The following is a 21,573-nucleotide window of genomic DNA, read 5'->3' as shown; positions in this document are numbered from 1 at the left end:
ACAGTTCTATTATTTTCACCCATGCTTATTTAATTCTATTATATTAATTCTAATGAAACATCAGACACCGTGTCTAATGATGTGTTTAAATGTGCATATTTTCATATCCCAAATTCGACACTTGAATAGACGCTGACCTGAGCATTGAGGGCGGAGGAGAGACGGCTATTTGTGTGCGGTTCTCAGAAGTCACAAGGTCCTGAAGGGTTCGGTTCATGTCTCGGAGCTGAGCGACGGTGCAGCTCCTCAGCACAGAGCCCTCCAGCTCTTCAGCTTCCATCTGCTGCTCCTCCCGCTGGATCTGTTGCTCCAGACATCGACTGCGATCCTTTAGCTCCATCAGCCTCTGCTGCAGCTCTTTTGTTTCGTCCTGCATCACAACATCATGTACGGAACTTCACTAAATTGCAGATTGATTTCATTTATTTTCTACTTTATCTAGGTTGGGGTGAGCTGGACCTTATACCAGCAGCAGTGGCGGGACAAATCAGAGCCAGGCCAGGAGCCAGGCACATGACCAGGCCCTTTAAACCCTGTGCTATTGCTCGGTTGCAAACACCTGACCTAGAGGCACTTCCGGGTTTCAGGCGATGGTCTAGAGTCCCATTAGGCTACTGTTTATTTACCTACATCAGTGAAATATTAGGGCGTATTTTGAAAGGTTGAGAGGCAAATATACAAGCGATATGCAAAATGCAACAAAATGTTGTTCTTATCTATACTGTAAAGTTCAAATTTGAATGACAATAAAGGAAGTAAGTCTAAGTCTAAAATCATGAAAAAATATTTAAAATGGGATGAAGTGGATTCAAACAATCATAAAAAATATATTTTTTAAAGATTTAAACAATTTATTATCACCGAGATGTTACTGCTCGCCTTGACCTCACTTCCTATGACACTTACAAGGATTTTAGGAAGAAAAGATTGGAGGCACATCATGTATTTAGATCTGGCGGGGTCTACAAATTAAGCATTTAACCGTGAAAGACAAAGTTGGATTTATTCGTGCATCGCTATGTGCTGTATTTGATTGACATAAGGAATGCCGGGCTGCTAATGAGAAAAATTATAATTGTGTTTGTAATTGATTTTTGCAACTAATGTTAGTCTCATCTACAATTAATGTCTGCAGTTGTTTTTATGGTATGAAGTTCATATTTTGTCTCATTATTTAGCTATAAAAGTCCCTGTTGTTCAGCATGAATCTTTGCCAGCGATATCAAGATTCAGGATGCTGTTGAGCCTACAACAGATTTCTTCATCTAGTTTATTAATACTATTAAGGATATTTTATTGATGCTAACAAATATCACCAAAGACGCTATAATGTGGTCATCCATGTCGAATAAAGCACTTGGCTTGCCTGCACAACAACAACAGCTAAGCTTATATTTTTCGTTATTAAAATCGACAACGAAAATAGGGTGTATTGGACCAACAATTACAAAATTTACTACTAGGAATTTGCACAACCAGGTCTTTGTAGTTATATTTAGGCATAGCAACCACAAAAGAACAGAAACTAATGCGATCTATTGTCATCTCTTTACATTTAGTTCTGCTTTCATAAACACTACTAATATAGTAGAGAAACACAGAAATTTTCTCAAACAAATCAAATGTTCAAAAAAACATTTTACAAAGTAATAATTGCAGACACAACCATGGTCCAATTGTATTCCACAAAACGATGAAAGAGATATTTTTAAAAGCCAATTCCATCGATACACTCTCGTTTTTTCCCTGATTTTATTTCCTTTATGAACGACCTATTTTAGGACTCTATGAAAGCTTTTTCCTATCTTGCTATTTAAAAGACTCTAACACGCAAGAACAGAACAGTAATACAATTTTTTCTGCTCAAATTCTACACTCACTCTCACTTGTTTTAATGCTATGCTCAAGCTGCTTGACCATCGTGTGAATTAAGTCGCAAAGAAGAAAAACAGACGTGACGTCGTATGCAACCCAGCAATCAAGCGAAATAACCCAGGCTTTTTGCTCAGTAGTCAGCACGCTACCCTCTCATGCCAATACCTGTTTTATACACAGCCAATTGAGAAGCAGTGCACCACCGCTACACTTACTTTTTTCCTTTTCTATTCGCTTTGCCGCTCCCCTTTTATGTTTATAGGAGCTGCCACTCATGTTAACTTTGTAGTAAAAATGCTCAGGTATCTTGTACCCTGTTGACAAGTGACTGATGACGTTGGTGGACGATTAATGAAGATTTTCCCCAAAATACACTTACAATATTGTTGTTCCACTTGTGAAAATGCACATTGCAAAGTGAAACGTGAGAGCGTCTCACACATCAAGAGTGTTACAAAATGTGTTCCATTTTGTCCACTAGCGACGCTGAGATCATTATTCATGCGTTCGTTACGTCTCGTCTCGATTACTGTAACGTATTATTTTCTGGTCTCCCTATGTCTAGCATTAAAAGATTACAGTTGGTACAAAATGCGGCTGCTAGACTTTTGACAAGAACAAGAAAGTATGATCATATTACGCCTATACTGGCTCACCTGCACTGGCTTCCTGTGCACTTAAGATGTGACTTTAAGGTTTTCTACTTACGTATAAAATACTACACGGTCTAGCTCCATCCTATCTTGCTGATTGTATTTTACCATAAGTCCCGGCAAGAAATCTGCGTTCAAAGAACTCCGGTTTATTAGTGATGCCCAGAGCCCAAAAAAAGTCTGCGGGCTATAGAGCGTTTTCAATTCAGGCTGCAGTACTCTGAAATGCCCTCCCGGTAACAGTTAGAGATGCTACCTCAGTAAAAGCATTTAAGTCCCATCTTAAAACTCATTTGTATACTCTAGCCTTTAAATAGACCCCCCTTTTAGACCAGTTGATCTGCCGTTTCTTTTCTGCTCTGCCCCCCTCTCCCTCGTGGAGGGGGGGGGGGGGGGGCACAGGTTCGGTGGCCATGGATGAAGTGCTGGCTGTTCAGAGTCGGGACCCGGGGTGGACCGCTCGCCTGTGCATCGGTTGGGGACATCTCTGCGCTGCTGACCTGTCTCCGCTCGGGATGGTCCCCTGCTGGCCCCACTATGGACTGGACTCTCACTATTATGTAAGATCCACTATTGACTGGACTTTCACAATATTATGCTAGATCCACTCGACGTCCATTGCACCGGTCGCCCTAGAGGGAGGGGTCACCCACATCTGCGGTCCCCTCCAAGGTTTCTCATTGTCATCCCATTGGGTTGAGTTTTTCCTTGCCCTGATGTGGGATCTGAACCGAAGGATGTCGTTGTGGCTTGTGCAGCCCTTTGAGACACTCAGGATTTAGGCCTATATAAATAAACATTGATTGATTGATTGATTGAGTGAAAATAAAGCCAGTTATACAGCACAACATTTTATAATTTTTTTGCAGCTTCTAAATCACTGAAGTCAATTTTGTAAAGTTTTTAGCAACAATTATTCATCCTGACTAGAGCAACCTATAAGACTACGTCCAGCTCTTTTCTCGGTGGTGATTAGAATAAAACCGTTTGCATGATCTGAGCTCCTTCGGGTCCAAGCCGTGGGAAATACCGGTAAACAACGGTACAAATTTTTGGTACTTTTGTGTTAATAAATGTTGAATTGTTTAATAATAAATATATTTTTATATTTAACATTTAACAGTGAGCTGATAATGATAACTGTGCTGTCCAGTTGCTATATACTGTTTTCTTACACCCCACAAAGCAGGGGTCCACAAACTTTTTGACTCGGGGGCCGCATTGGGTTAAAACAATTTATATCTCCTAGCCGCTCAGGCAAATCATATTGTCTAAAAATGCATTTTCTCTTCGATAACGTGACATCATCGCACGCGCGGAAAGTGCGCTATAAATATCTAATATATATATATATATATATATATATATATATATATATATATATATATATATATATATATATATATATATATATATTTATTTATTTATTAGATATATATAACGCACTTTCCGCATGCGCGATGATGTCATGTTATCGATGAGAAAATGCATTTTTAGACAATATGATTTGCCTGAGCGGCTAGGAGACACCGTGAGTACGGTACAAAGTGGATAAGAAAAGACAGGAGAAAAAAAGGAAAAACTTTTTTTTTTTAATACTTGGGACTTCACGCGGGCCTGATTTTGGAAGCTGGCGGCCCAGATCCGGCCCACGGGCTGTAGTTTGGGGACCCCTGCCACAAAGTGTTTATACTGTAAATAATTATTACACACCAGCTGTTTGATTGTAATGTGGATCTTAGTTGTAGTTTTCATTACCAAATTTGGAGGGGTTGATATTGCCATGTAAATCTAATAATCTAGTAATCGGGAGCATGTACATGGCAAAACCAATGTAAGCCAATGTAAATTAGCATCAAATTAGCACATTTTTACAAAGTGGAGCCTTATTTTACGTTTGAGCGTTTTTATCAAACATTTTAGCTTTGTTGGCATTGAAAAGCGTAACATTACCTAAAGGCAGTTTGGTTGAGTCCTCTACGAGTGCTGCTTAAGGGTTTGTTTCCCCGCTAAGGGTTTGAGCCAGTGCCAAATCTGCAGCGGGACGTGACGTCACAACAATGCTTGCACAAAAGGTATAGAAATATGGCACTGTTAGATTTTACGGGAATTGCTACCCTTTAGTAGAATTCGGTCGGTACCTATTAAAGTACCTAATTCAGAACTCATCCGTAGCCATGACACAGAAGAATAATCCAGCTTTCAGAGACTAAACTTAAAATGCAACAAAATGGGTCCATTAAGAGCACAGTTGTTGGCACATCTGTAAGTTGTGATGAGTACAAAAATAAGTGATTCATATTGTACCATTGATGTAAGAAATGCACAGGTATGGTAGCTATATAAGTAGGTGCCCTGTCATGAATTCTGGGCCATATGAAGAAAATGTAAAAACTGCAATTTTAAAATTCTGTTCAAATTGTGAATGGAATGGGGAATAAACACAAACACTGTAGCAAACTGTACCACGGTGAGCTGAACTGTACTGTCAATGGAATCATATTCTATGGAGTAATAGTATTAATAAATGGTTGAGACTTAAATCATAATAAAAAGTGCATTACTGTTTTTGATATATAAAGAGCTGAAGTTACCTCTACTTCCCGTTTCTCTTGGATGAGACGATCTCTACAGCTTGAATCCGACCGCTCCCCTGCATCAAGTTCTGCACTCGACCTGCCCACCAGCAACAAAACAATGTTACTACAATCCCTTTCTCAATTAGGATTCCCTATTATTTAAAGCTTGGATTCTTAAAGGGGAACTGCACTTTTTTTTAAATTTTGCCTATCGTTCACAATCATTATGAGGGACAAGAACACAGGTCTTTTTTTTTTTTAGGATTTTAAAGATGATTAAAAAAACGCTTGCAAGATGCAGATAATGGGAGTCACTGTTGTAGAACTTCAAAGCCCACTAAAACAACTTCAAAACCCTCCATCAACGTTTTATATACACGCTGCAAATCTATATATAATGTATAACACACATGATCATAGCAACATGTAATATGTGCAATATTTACCATATTTTGGTCATTTTATGCACTGCCGGAACTAATTATTCAGCGCATTTCCATAGCAGCGCACTTTCGACTTCCCGCAATATATATGTTCCTACTCCCTAAATCAAACGCAAGTGTGTTTTCCATTCATTACAGACATTTTTGGACAAATGACGATTCAAAACCTTCTTTTTTTTAAACTAAATACATGGAGGATGAACTACTGCTTATAGAAGCGAGCACAAAGACGAGGCTGAAACATTGGAGCAGACAAAAACCGAGAGTGCGACATGGTCACGCTGCAAATCTGGAACTTTTGAGCCAAAGCAGCAAAAAGTGCAGTTCCCCTTTTAGTGGACCGCTAATGACTTTTGCATATTTTAAACTGTTTATTTCATTCTCCTCGTCTGAACCAAAGATGACCTACATGCTGCGCTTTGACATGTTTTAGCTTTAATGTGACGTGTACACGTGTAAATACAGCATCTCTGATAGATAAGCAAAGCACGTAGCGATTGTGTTTAAGCTTCAGGCTGCGTTACAGGATGCATGCGGCAGAGACCCCAATTCTTTTCCTTCCTGTCGTAGGAGCTGAGTTGCACGGCTCTCTTTATGTCTCGTTTCGCAACATTTAATGGAGAAAAGAACAATGATCACAATTGTTTATTTACAACTTGACAGCTCCTCAAGCAACTGCTAGCGCTTGATAAATATCAACTGATCATGTGACCCCATTTAGATATGCATTACTTGAGCACATGACAGCATTGTTGTCTGGTGATAAAAGGCCACAGCTGATATACTGAATGCTACCATTTTGTACACACTGGTAATTATATGAATCACACTTCTTTGGTTTTGATAAACCGTCATTACTGATGGTGTCACACTGTGCAGATGGAAGTGACGAATAGGTGTAACCCTACTGTCGAATCCTTCTTGCCTGACTGACCTGCGCTTACAGGTGTCTGTCCTCTGGAGGGCGCTCTGCACCACCTGTCTGAGCCTCTCCAGAAACAGGGCCACACTGGGCTGCCTGGAAGGTAAACCCAACTTCAGAGCGCTTCGCTCCCTGCACAGCTCCTCCAGCTTTTTCCCAAATCGCTCAGCTGTAAAGACAAACCAGCTTAAGCTCAAATATGACTGCCAGAAGGTAAATAAGGAAGTGCATGCAAGAACAGTACATACTTTGTAGTCTACATTTGCTGAATCAAAGGGGCTGTTTTCAACAAGAACACCATCGGCTATCTTATGTTACCATTAGTGGTTTATTAACAGAACATTTATATTTTTCACAATTACTAATCATAATGAATAAATATAACTTGTTGGCCTGAGAAATTATTCTGGGATTCAATCTGTCACTCACCATACCTGCCAACCGTGAGACCTCCGAATTCGGGAGATGGGATGGGTTTAGCTGGGGGGTGTATATATTTTCAAGTATTTCTTATATATATATATATATATATATATATATATATATATATATATATATATATATATATATATATATATATATATATATATATATATATATATATATATATATATACATATATACATATATACATATATAAATAATCCATTCATGAATGAGTATATCCGTTCGGCCACCGTGTTCAATGGAGAAGTCTGAGCTACAAAATTTGCAGGCAGCATACCCCTTCCCCTTCGAGCTGTCCTGGATGAACTGCTATGTCTCTTCTTCGTTCTTCTTCTTCGTCTCTGTTATGTTTTTGGACATTACTACTTGCCATAGTTTTGAAGCAATGCATGATGGGAATCCGGATGTTGTGAAATAGCTTCGTGCCTGCCTACTTTATGGGTTATAGATAAACCTATGGATAACGGAGACATATATAATAGTCTCCTTTTCAGGTGAGAGTGTGACGACCGGGGCGCATTGTGATGCGGGGTTCGTTCTCTCAGGAATGCAGACGGGCGTCAGACACAGCGTGCAGGTAAGAAAGTATTTATTTAATAATAACTTATACTGGAAAAAAGAAAAGGGTGCTCATAGCACATAAGGCAAAAACTAAAAGAGCTAGCATGGGAGCTAGAAGGTAAAAAAAAGGAGTTTAGCGTGGAAGCTAACAGGTACAGAGCCGGAACAAAAGTCGTCAACTGTTGCACGAAAACAAACTTCGAAGCAAGAACGAATGATAGGGAGGACAGGTTTAAATAATAATGTCAGTGATGACAAACAGGTGCGTGTCGGGAACAAACGCGGCAGGTGAAAATAATAAGCAGCCATGGCAACAAACTCAGGTGTACAAAACAGGTACTCAAGGAGTCCAAAACTAACCAAAAACAAGTATCTTGAAAACGTAAACAAAAAATATGATCCGGGCAGCGGATCATAACAGTACCCCCCCCTTAAGGGACAGATTCCAGATGTCCCCTAGAAAAACTAAAACCCCCCCAACTATAACAAAGTTCAAGAGTCAAGGGAGGGTGGAGGGAGGATTTGGCGGAGGGTCGCCAGGTCACATGTCCCCGAATCCACCGGGGACGAGTCAGGTGGCGGCGGCGAATGGAACGCCGCTGCCGGAGGCGAGGCGGGCGACCACGGAAAGGCCACATTTGTGGCTGCCGAGAAGGTGGGCGTGAGTGGCGCCAGAAGTTCAGCAGCCGGAGAGTTCTGCGACTACGTCTCGGGTGTCGCTGCTGTTTGCGCCACTGGCGTCCATACTCTAACCTCCGAGAGCGCCGCTTGCGCCGCCAGACCACCCGAGGTCGCTGAGACGACGAGGAGAGAGCAGACGTCGCCGTGGAAGCAGGAGGAAGCATCGTCGTCGCCGTGGAAGCAGGAGGAAGCGTCGTCGTCGCCGTGGAAGCAGGAGGAAGCGTCGTCGTCGCCGTGGAAGCAGGAGGAAGCGTCGTTGTCGCCGTGGAAACAGGAGGAAGCGTCGTCGTCGCCGTGGAAACAGGAAGCGTCGTCGTCGCCGTGGAAACGGGAAGCGTCGTCGTCGCCGTGGAAACAGGAAGCGTCGTCGTCGCCGTGGAAACAGGAAGCGTCGTCGTCGCCGTGGAAGCAGGAAGCGTCGTCGTCGCCGTGGAAACAGGAAGCGTCGTCGTCGCCGTGGAAGCAGGAAGCGTCGTCGTCGCCGTGGAAGCAGGAAGCGTCGTCGTCGCCGTGGAAGCAGGAAGCGTCGTCGTCGCCGTGGAAGCAGGAAGCGTCGTCGTCGCCGTGGAAACAGGAAGCGTCGTCGTCGCCGTGGAAACAGGAAGCGTCGTCGCCGTGGGAACAGGAAGCGTCGTCGCCGTGGAAACAGGAAGCGTCGTCGCCGTGGAAACAGAAGGCGTCGTCGCTGTCGGCGTGGGCGGAGCCAGAGGCGGAGCAGGCGGCTCGTCTGTCGGCGTGGGCGGAGCAGGCGGCTCGTCTGTCGGCGTGGGCGGAGCAGGCGGCTCGTCTGTAGGCGTGGGCGGAGCCAGAGGCGGAGCAGGCGGCTCGTCTGTCGGCGTGGGCGGAGCCAGAGGCGGAGCAGGCAACGGAGTATCTGCGAGTGGTGGATCTCTCAGCTGGGCTGCTGGGTTGGCCGTAGGGGGAATCATCACCTGCAGCGCGGTGAGAATACTTCCCAGCTGTCTCTCCAAAGCGTCAAGGCGGGCGTCTTGGCGTTCCGCCATGGCGTTGACGCAAGCCCCAAGAACGCCAAACTGTTCCTCCTGTTGTCCAAGTTGTTTGGCCTGTTGGTGCAATGCCCTTTTTACTTGGTCGGTCACTGCGGGGTCTCGTGTGCATTGCAGCGATGGAGCAGGAGGTGGAGAGGATGGTGTTTGCAGGACCACCAGGGTTGATGGTGGCGTCAGAGTGGCAGGCGTCCGGGCTGTCGTTGTCGTTGCCGTGGAAACAGGTGCTGGTGCGGAAACCAGACTTGGAGTCGGTGCTGGTGTGGAAACCAGACTTGGATTCGGTGCTGGTGCGAGAACCAGCCTTGGAGCAGGTGCTGGGCGTGACTTTGGCGGAGGTGGCCTGGCCGGGGGTTGCGGCTTAGCATGCCGAAGGTCTGGTGGCGGAGGCCGGCATGGAGGTTTGGGCTTGGCTGGGCGCAGCTGTGCCCGCCCACTAGCAAAGCACCCAGTACTAGCCCCCCCCTCAAGAAGCGGATCCCAGACGCGTCTTGAGCAGTCTGGAACAGTCTTTAGGGGTGGGAGGGAGGAGGTGAGGAGGTGGGTAGGCTCCTCCCCTTTTGATTGTCCAAATTGTCTATTCTGCTCTTCAATAGTGGACTGTAGGGACGACCAAGAGGGAGAAAACAGAGGAGTGGGCGGAGCTTGAGCCATAGGGGGTGGGGCTTGAAAACCAGAATGTGACTGGTACTGACTAGACTTATAATTAAAAAAAATTTCCTGATAGTATTTAATTGTTGAATTAAAGTCATTTGGAGGCGGCTGACAGAAAGAGGTGACTGAATTTAAAAAAATGTCTTCGTCTATGACGTCATCACCAGTGGACGGGATGACGTCATCCGCGCGGGTCTCCTGCTGACTGACAGCCCAATCAGTGAACTGTTTGGCAAAGTGAGTGCTGGGATTACCAAACATCGGCGGAGGGGAATCCTGGGCTGCTTGGCTGTGTTCCGGAGGGAAGAATTGCGGGGGTGGCGCGTCTCTGTCGCGAGCTGAAGCCGTCTTGTGCGACTTCCGCCTTCGCTGACGCGTGCGAGCGGGCTGAGAGCGGACCTCCCCGGGCCAGATGGAGTCGATCGGGACCAGAACACCTCCAGGTCCCCATATCATCTCCTCATCTGGATTGCAGCGGAGCGTCTCTGCCTCCATCGCTCGGAGGACCATCCACGCACCTTCTTCATCCACCTTCGTCAGGCCCGATGCGAAAGAACTCTTTGCTGGCTTTGTACTGTGACGACCGGGGCGCATTGTGATGCTGGGTTCGTTCTCTCAGGAATGCAGACGGGCGTCAGACACAGCGTGCAGGTAAGAAAGTATTTATTTAATAATAACTTATACTGGAAAAAAGAAAAGGGTGCTCATAGCACATACGGCAAAAACTAAAAGAGCTAGCATGGGAGCTAGAAGGTAAAAAAAAGGAGTTTAGTGTGGAAGCTAACAGGTACAGAGCCGGAACAAAAGTCGTCAACTGTTGCACGAAAACAAACTTCGAAGCAAGAACGAATGATAGGGAGGACAGGTTTAAATAATAATGTCAGTGATGACAAACAGGTGCGTGTCGGGAACAAACGCGGCAGGTGAAAATAATAAGCAGCCATGGCAACAAACTCAGGTGTACAAAACAGGTACTCAAGGAGTCCAAAACTAACCAAAAACAAGTATCTTGAAAACGTAAACAAAAAATATGATCCGGGCAGCGGATCATAACAGAGAGAGGACGCTAAAGGCAGTGCCTTTAAGGCACGCTCCCAATATTGTTGTCCGGGTGGAAATCGGGAGAAATCCGGGAGAATGGTTGCCCCGGGAGATTTTCAGGAGGGGCACTGAAATTCAGGAGTCTCCCAGGAAAATCGTGAGGGTTGGCAAGTATGTCACTCACTGCTGTCTCGTACACCCGTACATGCCGGGAGTACGTGCACAAAAACAGTCCCAGAGAAGTAGCTAACAATTTGCGGTCACATTGGTGTTAAAATGTTAAATATAGCAGTTAGGGATGTGAGGATTACCGATATAATGATAAACTGGCGCTTATCACCGTTTGAAATAAAAATTGTTGCGAAACCGTGAACAATTTACTACACTTTGTAAAACTCACAGCTTAGGATGTAATGATATGAACATTTTACATCACGGTTATCATTATCAGGGTATTGTTGCATGTGCTCAAAAAGTACTCATTCACACACTGAAAACTTTGACCAAGTTTTTTTAAATAACTAAAATACATAAACACACAGTTAGAAAACTTAAGTTTCTTATTCTTCACTAATAGTGTTTTAGTCTCAGTATTTTATCTGTTTTAAATATTGGTTTGTACTGTAGCACTTTAAATGTATTTAAATTAAAAGTGTGCAACAAATGAAATACATTATTATTATTTACTGTTTCTGGCAGGCGTTGTGGCATCCTAATATATTCAGCGAAAAACACCATCTCATAAGATAATGTTGTTTCTTAATGGGGAAATATGTTAATATGTCTTATTTTCATGTTTCCATTTAAGATAGCAAGCTTAACTCAGTCCGTGAGTTTCTCAAAGTGCAGTTATCAATCAGAGTTTTTCGATCATTTTAATTTACAAAGGTAAATGCAGTTATCATTACATCGCTACTCACTGCGATACTCTTCACTTTCGAGCGTGCTAATTACATTAACGTTTTAAAAATAAAACTTTATTAAAATATTTCAGTGTGTGTCAGTTATTTTCGATCACATTCAACAATACTGTTATAATATTGACAAACATGATAATTTTTGGTCACAACAGCCATTATATGAAATGTTCATATCGTTAAATCCCTAATAGCAGTTAATAATATGTATTTTTGAAGATGATTCAAACCAATATTTTATGACCATAAAGTATTTGTCAGAAATTAAATAAAATATTTTGGGTCTATGTACAGTACAGTATTACAGCAACCTGTCAGCCTGGATTTGAATCATTCTTTTGGATGTGACATATTTAACTGAAAATAGGCAGGCATATGGCAGAAATAAAGCATTTAAAAATGGATAACTAATAGTATTATAAAGACTTAAGTTGAATAATTACTTTTGTCACACTTAAATAATTTTTCTTTTTTGTGTCAAATACCATTTAAATTAATTTGAGCAAAATGCAAATTGCTCAAAATGAAGCTGGTCATGTCGTCTTAAATTGCACATTTAGGATTAGTGTTATACAAATGAATTCCCGGCTGGCTGGGTAACTTTAAACAGCAGAATCAATTATATTGTTATTAATTTTATTGGAAAAACTATTTTAACAAAAAACTCAATGATACTTCACAGCAAACTGACATTTTTCAGTGGTATTCTTAAAAATTCAGCGCGTCAGTCAATGGAAAGTCGCTTTGTAATACCTCATTGTTGAAATAATTTGATGCAGAAGACATTGCAATATGGAGAAATAGTGGCTTAGAATTCAATTCCTCAATTTTTGCTAATCTGAATGAATTCGGTAACGCTTTGTAAAAGATTTAAGACTATATACAGTATTAACTAGTGATGTCAAATGATGATTTTTATCACAGTAAATTAAATTTGGATTCAACTTGATTAATCTCAAGTTATTAGTTGCTTGCATACAACTGATTGTGAAAAGTTTAGCAGGAAGCCGAGAGAAGTGACGCTATTTTAGCCACAAGGTCCAAGAAATAGGTCAGAAATCAGCCCCGTGTCTCTTAGGCCAGTTAAGTATGTCAAATAAGGCCTCCAGTCAATGCAACTGTTCAGCTTCATTATAATTGTCAAATATCAAAAGCATCAAACATGTTCAGTACGAGATTTTGAAAATAAAATGTATCCTTCTGGCAAACTTATTGCTGTCTTCATCATTTCAAGAAAAAGTCAATACATTTTGTCAGAAATACTGCATGTCACGAGTCATATAGTTTTCTCAAATCATGACCTTTTGATCTCAAATATGTTGATTAAATGTGGAAACAAATTTAGCCAGCAAGAAATGAAATAAAGCCACAACCTTTCTTCCTCATCTCTAACATGAATTCTGAATGTTTGATTTCTCAGTAAACATGTTGTTTAGTCTAGATATTATTTATCCCTTTAGCCTGTGTTCTGCCCTGCTTCCACTAAATGAAATCTCTGCACAGAATTGCTGCAGAATGAACATGTGTATGAACTTGTAAAGAAACAAAGCGTCAAGTGAGAGGTTTTTCTGACATTCAGTGTGAAACCACAACCAGACCACAGAAACATTAACGTGACAACAAAATGCATGGACTGCATAGTTCACCTGCATCGTAATCATCTTCAATGATGGCTTTCTGCTGGAGTCTGTGGAGCTTTAACATCATAGACTCGATCTGAGCAGAAAGACAAAAAAGATTAGCAAGCAGTCCAGAGGGCAACAAATACCTCTAAATATTTCAGCAGAGCCAAAACAGGAGAAAGGCGAATGACCGTCAGATCACAGTTATATAACCAGGGTGAACATCTTTCCTTAATAATTTATTACTAACTCCAAGTTTCTTTCTCCGTGGAAGGGAATATTTCATTGCAGACTATATTCTGAAATGTTTACTAAACAGCCTCTCAAAATAAAAAAATTTAATAGTTAAAACATTTTTTGTAATTTCAGATGGAAAGTGGGGTTGATTACTACCGTTTTTTATTTATTTATATATGTATATGTATATGTGTGTGTGTGTGTGTTTATATATGTATATATATACATACATATATATATATATACATACATACATACATACATATAAATGATAAATGGGTTGTACTTGTATAGCGCTTTTCTACCTTCAAGGTACTCAAAGCGCTTTGACACTACTTCCACATTTACCCACACATTCACACACTGATGGAGGGAGCTGCCATGCAAGGCGCTAACCAGCACCCATCAGGAGCAAGGGTGAAGTGTCTTGCTCAGGACACAACGGTCATGACGAGGTTGGTACTAGGTGGGGATTGAACCAGGGACCCTCGGGTCGCGCACGGCCATTCTTCCACTGCGCCACGCCGTCCATATATACATATGATAAAAATATTATGTTTTTTTATTTTAACATGTCATTAACATGTTGGTAAAATGGAAATAGTTTAATGCAGGGGTGTCCAAACTTTTTCCACTGAGGGCCGCACACTGAAAAATAAAATCATGCGGGGGCCATTCGGATATTTTTCATTTTTAAAACCAATACAATATTTATTGTAACCATTAGGGCTTCCATCGATTTTGGTGAATGTTAAACGGGTCTTCGTCTATAAAGTGTTAAAAATAAGTCGTATACTATTATTTTTTTCTTTCAACACTTTAAATAACTATAGATTAACTTCAGACTGATTTGTTGCCATAAAGGTTTTTTTTATGTTTTATACCTTTTTTCAAAGAAAACCAATTTTATTATTGGTAAAAACACAAAATATGCAATGTATTCCCCTAAAGATTTTTCTAATTGGAATATTTGATGTGAAGTAATTGGAGACTTAAATAGGTAAAATATTCATAACAACATTGCTTTTGATTCATTAATATTTTTTGAACAATGACAGTTGAAAAAAAAAATCACAGTATCGTATTTTTTGGACTATAAGTCACAGTTTTTTTCATAGTTTGGCCAGGCTCCAGTGTGATTTATATATGTTTTTTTCCTTCTTTATTATGCATTTTCGGCAGGTGCGACTTATACTCCGGTGCGACTTATACTCCAAAAAAATACGGTAAATGTCATTGAGATCCAAAAGCCCCCCACTCATAAAAGTGTTAAAAAAATAAGTCATACATGAATACATATTATTTTTACTTTAAATGCTTAAATCTCTAGAAAAGATCAACTTCAGATCAATCAGTCGATTATAAGTTTGTATTATTCTTTTTAGCAATGGCAGTTTTAAAGTTAAAAACTGCCTGCACGGCACCTTTGTGTTATTAGTGTTAATATTGCAACATGTTCTTGTTACATTACACTTCTTTGCTCTTTTATTACACTTTGTTATGTTTTTTTTGTCACAGTATTTTTAGAATGCGCAGTGGACAGTTAAAAAATGTATTGCAAGCTGCAAATGGCTCCCGGGCCACAATTTTGAAACCTCTGGTTGAATGTATTAGTTAAGTGCATATTTTAAGACTTTTTTAATTCGCAAAAAGTTAGGAGTGTTCGGTTTCTGGGTCAAACTTCAATATGAAACTAAATGAACTACAACTTTTGACCCTCCAAAAACTTTTGAATGAATCAAAAATCATTTAAACCACAAAGAGTTCATAATGTGTTACTTTTTGTTGCAAAAGTATTGGTTAACAGTATATGTAGCAAGAATATTGTGCTACAAAGCATTGTGGTACATGTAAGCAATCCCTTCAAATCAAATCAAATCAAATCAACTTTATTTATAAAGCACATTTAAAATTTACCACAGGGGTACCTTCAGAGCTGCAGCAACACGTACAGTACTGAGTAGCAGTATAGTTACTAAAATTTTGAATAAAACGTGAATCATCAATTTAATTTAATCATCTAAAAATATCCTGAAGTGAAAACATACTGTTTTGCAACATTAGCATTAAAATGTATTGCAATCAGATGGCTAAAATCCTCTGTAATCAAAAAGATCCGGGACGCAAATGGCTACAAATGCAGATTTTCCAAAATAGATGGCTATCTGAGACAACGGTTGGTGCACTCCTAACATATATACTACATTATATGCTAAGTTGATGACCACTGATGAAATAATATGAACATTTTATATCATGGTCATTGTGACCAAAATTATGCCTGTTATTATTATCGCAGTATTGTTGAATGTGCTCAAAAAGTACTTACACACTGATTTTTTTTTTTCAATAACTAAAATAAATAGACAAACTGTTATGAAGCCCACAATTTTGCATGTTTTGTGTTTCTTATGCTACACTGATAAGGGCAATGTGACGTCCTACTCTGTTCAGCAGTCCTTGAAGGTTCCGTAAAAACCCTCTGTGTCATATTCTTCCGAGTATACTGTTAATCGATCACTCCGTGCAAAGAGAGCTCAGCTTGAATATTCAATGTACACAAATTAATAGTTTATTTGCTTGGACAGCAGTATGTTTTTTATAAGTTTAGATTGGCGTATGTTGTTTCTTTATAGGGGACATTTTAATGTTCTTGTATTAATGTTATTATTTAAGCTAGTGATGTAGCACCAGTCCGCCCATGAGTTATTCAAAGTGCAGCTATCAATCACGGTTTTGTAATAATTTTAATTTAATTAACTGTTAAGAGTTTTACTGCGGTTATCAATAATACTGTTTATCATCACATCTCTATTGATGACTCTTTGTTGGAGAGAATTACATGTGATGAATTTGTCATTTCCCTTTTACTTATAATAGTGTTCCTGCAGTGGGCAATTATTTTGCGTTACAGAAAGTGTTTTTCTCTAGACTTGGAAGTTGGATGTAGAGATGCAATAATAAACGGTAATGAATACTGGGGTAACACTCCCGAGTCCCGACGGATATTACCATTTTAAATTAAAATTATAGTAAAGCTATGATTGATAACCTCACTTTGATAAACTCAGCGCTAACAAGCTTAATTGCTAACCTGAATACAAGAGACATTAACATATTTCCCCAGTAGGAAACAACATACCCCAATCTAAAATTGCTAAGCCATTCAATTATGCACATTGAACCTACAAGATGTGCTGTCTTAGAACAGAGTGATTGTTCTAACCCTAACCCTTACAAATTAGAAAAACATATTCTAACACCCAAATAAAAATACAATGGCTCTTAAGAAGCCAGAACAATATTTATTGTTTCTTCCGCAAAAAAAATATATTTTGTGTCTATTTATTTTTATCTTTTGTTTAAACCTTATTAAATGTAGGGCTGTGAAGAATAAGGAATTAGCTCATGGGGTTAATCACAAAAAATTATTGCATTAATCGTGTATACACATGGGTTAATCACGCAATGTATTGTGATTGCAAGTGCTCTTTTCCCTAAACTGTGGATGATTGCCCGGCGGTTCATTAATCAGATCAATGCATACGGCAGTACAAAGATGAGTGAGGAGACTCGGGCTAGTGTACTCGCTCGCAAAAAACAGCTTGACTGAACTTTAGATAAAACTGTTAACACGTTTTGAACAAAACATTTATTCAATTAAAACATTTAAAAACATTTCCTGGATGAATGAAATTGCATTTGTGTCCAATGTTTAAATTATGCAAGCAAGTAATAACCTGTGATTAATCATGATTAATCTAATTAAAAAGATAATCATTTGACAGCGCTAGTTCAAATATTTCAGTGTACTTTTTGAGCACTTTTAACAATACCATGATAATATTGATAACCATAGCCATGATACGAAACGTTCATGTCATTAAAAAGTATGTACTAGTGAAAACATTCAATCACCTTAGTGTGTGTCCGGTTGCTTTGCAGGCAGTCTTGCAGCACGCGGTCATACTTCTTCACCAAATTGTCCCAGCCTTGGTCGGAAGCGGGTGTGGCGCTCTCGTATCCCGAGGTGACCGAGGATGCAGAGGCCGTGTCTGAGTCCAGTGACAGTGACGAGGTGACTTCTGTATCCGTACACTGAAAGTCACCATCCACATCCCTGCTGCCCCACACACGTTCACCCCAAAACCTTCCACCTAATAGTGAGATGGTCGTCCTGTCTTCATGGCTGCCAGGGACAGAGGTCGAGGTGATCAGGGGTGACTGCTTTGACTCAGGCTGATCCAAAGATGCTGGTTTAATATGAGACAAATGAGGCACTTTTGTGGCTTGAGGGGATCCAGAATCTCGTGCTGGTGTAGAGAGAGACTGCTGAATAAAACTGAAGCTGGAGTTGAAAGAGTCTTCTGGGGTAGCCAGTCTGGCCTGAGCTGAATGAAGTAGGACTGGGTCTGGCTTTAACATGAGTTCCCTGCAGTGATTGGAAGCACCATTGAGGGTACTGCAGTTAGTGGAGGGAAAAGGAATGTCATCATTTGGTAGAAGGTTGATTGGGGATATTCTGCCAGCAGGTGATAGACTCATCGCATCAGTTTGACATTCACTCATGCAAGTGTCAACATCATCCTCGTCTTCCTGATCATCAGTAGTGGTTTGTGGCCTGCACTGCTCCTCTCTCATGTACCTCCGGTGGAGCCTCTTACGGCTGAAGCTGCCAGCTGTCCCTGAGGCCATGCCACCTGGCGATACACAGATTAACCATTAAGCTCCGAGATAAAGTGTGACTCACACGGAACATAAGTAGTACACAAGGAACATGTGGCGCTAAATGTGCCAGTTGCTCAGGAATGTAGACTTGCATCACTGGTAAAACTAAATGGAGGATTTTATGGTCAGTTATGGTACTCCTAACGCTACCATTGCTTAATGTTTGAAAAGAAATACACAGCCAGATGTGTGTGTGAGTTCCCAGGCTTTTGCTCCAGCTGTTGGAAAATACCAAAATCACACAGTCATCTGCAGTTAAGCCACGCCTGCTCATCTGAGGTGTTTATATTTGAAAAGAGGCTGCAAAGGAGAGGTTCTCACGCCTCTTCTGTGCAGCTCATATTTCCATTTTGAATCACAATATATGCACAAAAGTAAGCCCCTTTTTTGCTCTGATCAAGAACATTTGGTCATTTCTATACCTACAATTTAGAGGCAAAAGTTTACGCTTTTTTTTTTTATTCTTTCAATTTCATTTTAGATATTAAACCTGTATGGCAGATAACTTTTTACAGCTTAACCAGGACAAAACTGAAATTTTAGACGTTGTTCCTGAGGCCCTGAGAAAGAAACACATATCAAAACTGCAATCATTGTCCTTGATCCCATCAATCCGAGTGAAAAATCTGGGTGTCATTTTCAGCTCTGACCTTAGTTTTTCCATCCATCCATCCATCCATTTTCTACCGCTTATTCCCTTCGGGGTTTTTTATAACAAAAATACTGCAGGTTTTTATCATATTAAGCATATAGCCAGAGTTCAACCCTCTCTCTGGGTAACACTTTCTTCCAAATTTGCTTTTTTACCTTATGAACCCTCACAAACCCTAAGATGCTCTGGCACTCGTCTCCTAATTATTCCAAAAGTCAGGACAAAGTCACAGGATGGCATCTTTTCACTATTATGACCTCTGTCTATGGAACAGCTTGCCGGAGGACCCCAGGGCTGCAGAGAACGTTTATGTTTTTAAGAGTAGGTTTAAGATCAATCTTATTGAAAAGGCTTTTACTTTTTTTTTTTTTTATTGACGTCATCCATACCGTCTTTTTTATTTCTTATTAGTTATGCTATATTTTATTTAGTGATATTTATTTATTGTATACTTATTGTATAGATGTATGTTTTATCTTCATCTTTACTCATATTTCATGTTTTATCCTTACTCTTGGTTTTTACTGTTTTACATGTTTTACATGTTTTACTATTTTTACTATTTTTAGTTTCCGGCGTTCCTCAGAGGGATCCCTCTGCATCAGGGATTATAACGGCCATGGCTGTGGGGTGCTTTGTGTCAGCATCCTGGGGGTCCTGTTTTAGTGTTTCTTCACCCGGCTCACTGTATGTTTGTGTGCCCGTGTGTGTGTGTGTGTGTGTGTGTGTGTGTGTGTGTGCGTGTGTGTGTGTGTGTGTGTGTGTGTGTGTGTGTGTGTGTGTGTGTGTGTGTTTGTGTGATTGATGATGAGAGATGTGGGTCATGGGGCATTGTTTTTAAGTCTTTAAAGCACTTTGTGTTGGATTTTTCATGCATGAAAAGCACTTTATAAATAAAGTTTGATTGATTTGGATTGAAGGGACAAGCGGTAGAAAATGGATGAATGGATGGATGATTTGGATTGAAGTGTTGCTTCTAGAATCCAGCTAACACTGTATAAGTAAATTGCTGAAAATAAAACCTATCAATTGATCGACCGATTGATTGACCATTCCTTTTGCTCTCGTCCTGCAGTGATAAGTGATACGTTTATTTTCCGCAATGATGAGCAGGTTTAGTAACTTAGTTTTGCACTGTGGATAGACTTTGTGTTCATTGGAGCCTGCTCTCAAATTCGAGCCTTTGTTCTGGCAAGACATGCACCTCTTGGAATTCATGTAACTTCTGCATGTGTGTCATAAATGTAATAGCTGCTAATTTTCTCCTGTAACGAGATTACATCGAGACCTTTTAGGTCAAGTGATTAGTCCAGGGGTGGGCAAACTTTTTGGCTTAGGGGCCACATTGGCTTTTAAAATTTGACAGACGGGCCAAGCGAGCATATCATATCTATTGGAACTAAGAGTATGCTTCACAAACATGGGCTATTTTGATCATAATACATCTATTTTCAACAGTATTATATCAGAACATCAAATAAACATAGCAGGATTGTTGGTCACCCTTTTTTGCCAGTGCGTCGAAGTCTAGTATCAGTTTTGTTGTAGCAATTCTCAAAACAGATCTTTGCTCAATTCTGTTTTAATGTTTGGCGAGCCGGATTAAAGGGACCAACGGGCCGGATGTGGCCCGCGGGCCGTAGTTTGCCCACACCTGGATTAGTCAGTATGTCTTTAATACATAAATTTTGGTATGTAGGCTTCCCTGTTTTTCCTTCCTACAAAAGCGGCATTTTTTAATTATAGCTCACTTTATCATCTATTTTGATAATCAGGTGATTCTGTGCACAACGCTGGTGCCTGAAACTCATAGAGTGGTTTGTACAGATGACTAGATAAAACATCAGGTTCTAAATAATTTTTCAATTTAGAGGCAGCATGAAAAAATGTCCGTCCCCAACGATGGCATGACAGACAACAACTGGGAACCACCGCTTTATGGTGACTTTCAACATCAAGTAATGTATTTTTAAATTATATTTATTCTTTACATGACTAATACGCACAGTAATATCTGTTATGTGTGTTTAATACTGTAATTGCAAAATTTGGCGGGAAGATTACAGTCAGATACTTTAGTCTTCAAAAAAAGGATACTTTAGTCTTCAAAAAAAAAGTGTACTTATGGGTTCAACATTTGTGATCTCCGACCACTAGGGCTGTTTTTAAAAAGATTTGACAATTCGATTCGACGGAGTTTGATTCGACTTTCAACCTACCATCACAATCTGTTAATTTCTCAACGCCATAGATTCCACTGATCGTCAACGGTGTGCAAAATCTTACAAATCAGATTCAATTATGAAAATCATCGAACACAGCCCTACTGACCTCACAATTCCCACTGACACGCTACACATTTCTCCAAGAAGAGTACTCTAGCTGTTTTTGTAACTGTTCTTGAAACTGTTCTTGACTGGAACAACTCCACGTTATATTATTATTTTCTATCAGTAAAGTGGCAAGGTTTTTCAATGTTGTAAGTTTGTCCGTATGATGTCATTTAATTTTCAGGGAGTTTTTGCTAGCATTAAGGGCCTGATTTGGAAGTTTG

At 40.3% G+C, this 21,573-nt stretch overlaps 1 protein-coding gene across 4 annotated transcripts in view; it reads right to left on the bottom strand.

Annotated features, from left to right (window-relative positions):
• Positions 1–21,573, bottom strand: part of disc1 (DISC1 scaffold protein) — a 119,881-nt gene that overhangs the window by 91,330 nt on the left and 6,978 nt on the right. For all 4 annotated transcript variants that reach the window (XR_009815288.1, XR_009815289.1, XM_061960834.1 and 1 more), the window contains exons 2-6: positions 17,558–18,339; positions 13,427–13,496; positions 6,485–6,641; positions 5,123–5,204; positions 138–370 (exon numbers count right to left, since the gene is read on the bottom strand). Coding sequence is in view for 2 of the 4 variants with exons in the window: in XM_061960834.1 (XP_061816818.1) it covers positions 138–370; positions 5,123–5,204; positions 6,485–6,641; positions 13,427–13,496; positions 17,558–18,339 (1,324 nt within the window). In the remaining 2 variants the exon portion in view is untranslated. The remainder of the gene's footprint in view (positions 1–137; positions 371–5,122; positions 5,205–6,484; positions 6,642–13,426; positions 13,497–17,557; positions 18,340–21,573) is intronic.

Source organism: Nerophis lumbriciformis, linkage group LG02 (genome assembly GCF_033978685.3).
Source record: "Nerophis lumbriciformis linkage group LG02, RoL_Nlum_v2.1, whole genome shotgun sequence".
Classification (NCBI taxonomy): domain Eukaryota; kingdom Metazoa; phylum Chordata; class Actinopteri; order Syngnathiformes; family Syngnathidae; genus Nerophis; species Nerophis lumbriciformis.
This window is presented reverse-complemented; position numbering and strand designations above follow the sequence as displayed.